The sequence below is a fragment of the Eurytemora carolleeae genome, unplaced genomic scaffold (assembly GCF_000591075.1).
Source record: "Eurytemora carolleeae unplaced genomic scaffold, Eaff_2.0 scaffold3123, whole genome shotgun sequence".
In the NCBI taxonomy this organism is placed as follows: Eukaryota; Metazoa; Arthropoda; class Copepoda; order Calanoida; family Temoridae; genus Eurytemora; species Eurytemora carolleeae.
In genome coordinates this window covers 1-2,315 of record NW_019399006.1, presented here as the reverse complement: position 1 = coordinate 2,315, position 2,315 = coordinate 1, and the positions used below count along the sequence as shown (strand labels likewise).

Sequence of the window (2,315 nt, the reverse complement as noted above, 5' to 3'; positions counted from 1 at the left end):
TTTTAAGATTATAACTTGTTTGCCAGGAATTTTTTAGAAAAGTGAGAAAATTACATGAACAAATAGTTGCATAATTTTGCATTGTAAGGATTTAGGTAGTTATATTTTATGAAAATTTTGAATTAAGTAGCTTTTAAAAAAAAATGGTTTGTACCTTGGGAACCAATTTGCAAGTTGCACATTCTTGAATTTCTAAGGCAGGAAGTTCATTAGGAAGCAAAGGTTCCTCTGGCTTTGCTCTGTGAAGAAGGAGATTCAACGTTAAATCCGCAATAATGTGCGAGGTGGAGCCATTCCCTTCGGGGAATATAAGGCCTCAGATTGACGCGGTGTCTTGCCAGGGGCAACAAGGTTGGTCCTGGTAATAAACGCCTTCTTCTAGGTGATGTGTTTGCCTCCCTGATAAGAATGTTGGAGGCTGCCCGTAATTCAGAAAGAGGACTTTGAAAAATATCTTCCTCCAAATCTAAATTTTGCCTTTCGGTTTCGGTTGCATTTTGAGAGGGGTTAACTGGTTGCGGAGGTTGGTCAACCCGATTGTTGTTATTGTTTACTATTACGTTTTGAGCCAGGTGAGGGATAATGCCATTGACCCCGGCCAGGGGGGGTTCAACTGGTAGGTTCTCTACAGGCGGAGGGGGTGTTGGAGGAGGATCGGGTGGTGGGGTAGGGGGAGGAACAACCGGGTGGTTGATATCGTTCCCATTGTCCGTAGGGACTGGCATCCTAGTAATTCTGTAATAGTTTAAGTTCAAAAAATTTGAATCTATCCGATTGCAAGATTATAAGCTTCACATAAGAGTTAGTTGGAATAATACTCACATATAAGAACAAAGCATAGGCAATTGAGAAAGTATGAATTGTTTTTAACTTTGAAGAATTTATTTTATGGACTTGAAGTGAAAATTCAAGTTAAGCAGGTGAATTGCAGGAGCAAGAAAATAAATATGAGTTTATGGAATGGTGGAAAAAGGTTCAAAATCTAACCTTAGATACTGTACATGGCGGTTAGGTATGCCCCAAGGACTTGTCCCTTAGGCTGAAAAGCATTTCAAATCCCTTGATAGACCAAGTTTTTGCCATGTCCGACAGTGGTAAAAATGTTTATTCCCCGAATAAAGTTCTTCGCTTGGATTCATGTCAAAATCGTTAAAGCGGCAATAAGCGATGTGTTTATCGATAATAAATGGGGTTTCTATGCATTGATTTATGGGAATGAAACCGACATTTTTAATTATTCTATGCAATTTCAAATAAATGGATGGTTTACTTGTTAAAGTTTCGAAGAGAACCTTGGCCTTTTTTACTTCCAGAAGGTGTAGTAAATAAAAATAAAACAATATGGATTTCGAAAAATATCTCCCCCTCCAGTATAAAGCTGGATGATCAAAGTATTTTTCAGTTGCCGAACTGCAAAAATTTTGTAAATTGTAAAAGCAATACATGTTTGGCGTTGTTGTCAGTGTCATCCTGGTAATTTTCCTCATTTAAACTTAGGGCTTGAGGTAGAGTTAATTTAGCGTGAGTTTGTAGAGTGTTGAAATCAAGTTTGTTGAGATTCTCAAATGTGTTGACCAGTACCTCTCTTACTGGTTTCGGTAAGTGAATGAAGGTGGCGTCTAATCTGTTATATTTATTTACATCGTCTTTGCTGTATACAGACTGGAACGAATCAGCTAGTCGGCGAACTACGACGGTCGTTGGGCGGTCTTGTAGAACAATGTGAGGATCAGGGTGGTAGAAGGTTCTGAGAGAGGGATTTACTCCTACTGTAATAGATCTGTCTTTGATGAAACAATAATCTCCAACATTGAAGGTTGTAGTTACTTTGTTTTTGTTTAAGCGTTGTTGCATTTCCAGTTTTCGTAATTGCATTTCGTTTCTGAGAAATTCAGTGATTGTATTTGTTTCTTGCCGTTTGTCTTCTACCAGAGTTTTGAAGTTTTGTAGCAAAGGGTATAATTTTTCCGGAGGCGGTTGATGGAAAGGGGATTCACTAGATGGAGAGTATTTTCCATGGAGTAATTCTAACGGTGAGAAACCTGTTTCTGGATGAACTGTTGAGTTTAGTTGTTTTACCAGTAGAGGCAGTACATCAGTCCATCGATAGTTTGGGTTGGTTGCCAAAGTTTTCTTTAGAAGGTATTTAACTGTCTTAATAGTGCTTTCCGCTTTACCATTCGCCCGAGGGTGTAACGACCCTATTTGAATCCTTTGAATGTTTAAGGAATCTAGCAGAGCTAAGAAGTGTTTTTCGGTGAAGCATTTGCCGTTATCAGATAGGAAATTTTTCACTCTGAAATTTTGAAATACTC

General features: G+C 38.5%; 1 protein-coding gene across 1 annotated transcript; it reads right to left on the bottom strand.

Moving 5' to 3' along the window:
* Nucleotides 1-209: 209 nt before the first annotated feature.
* LOC111717693 (homeobox protein Hox-B4-like) lies at nucleotides 210-725 on the bottom strand. The gene has a single exon (XM_023493175.1). The coding sequence runs from the start codon at nucleotides 723-725 to the stop codon at nucleotides 210-212; it is 516 nt and encodes a 171-aa protein (XP_023348943.1).
* Between the last annotated feature and the right edge of the window lie 1,590 nt (nucleotides 726-2,315).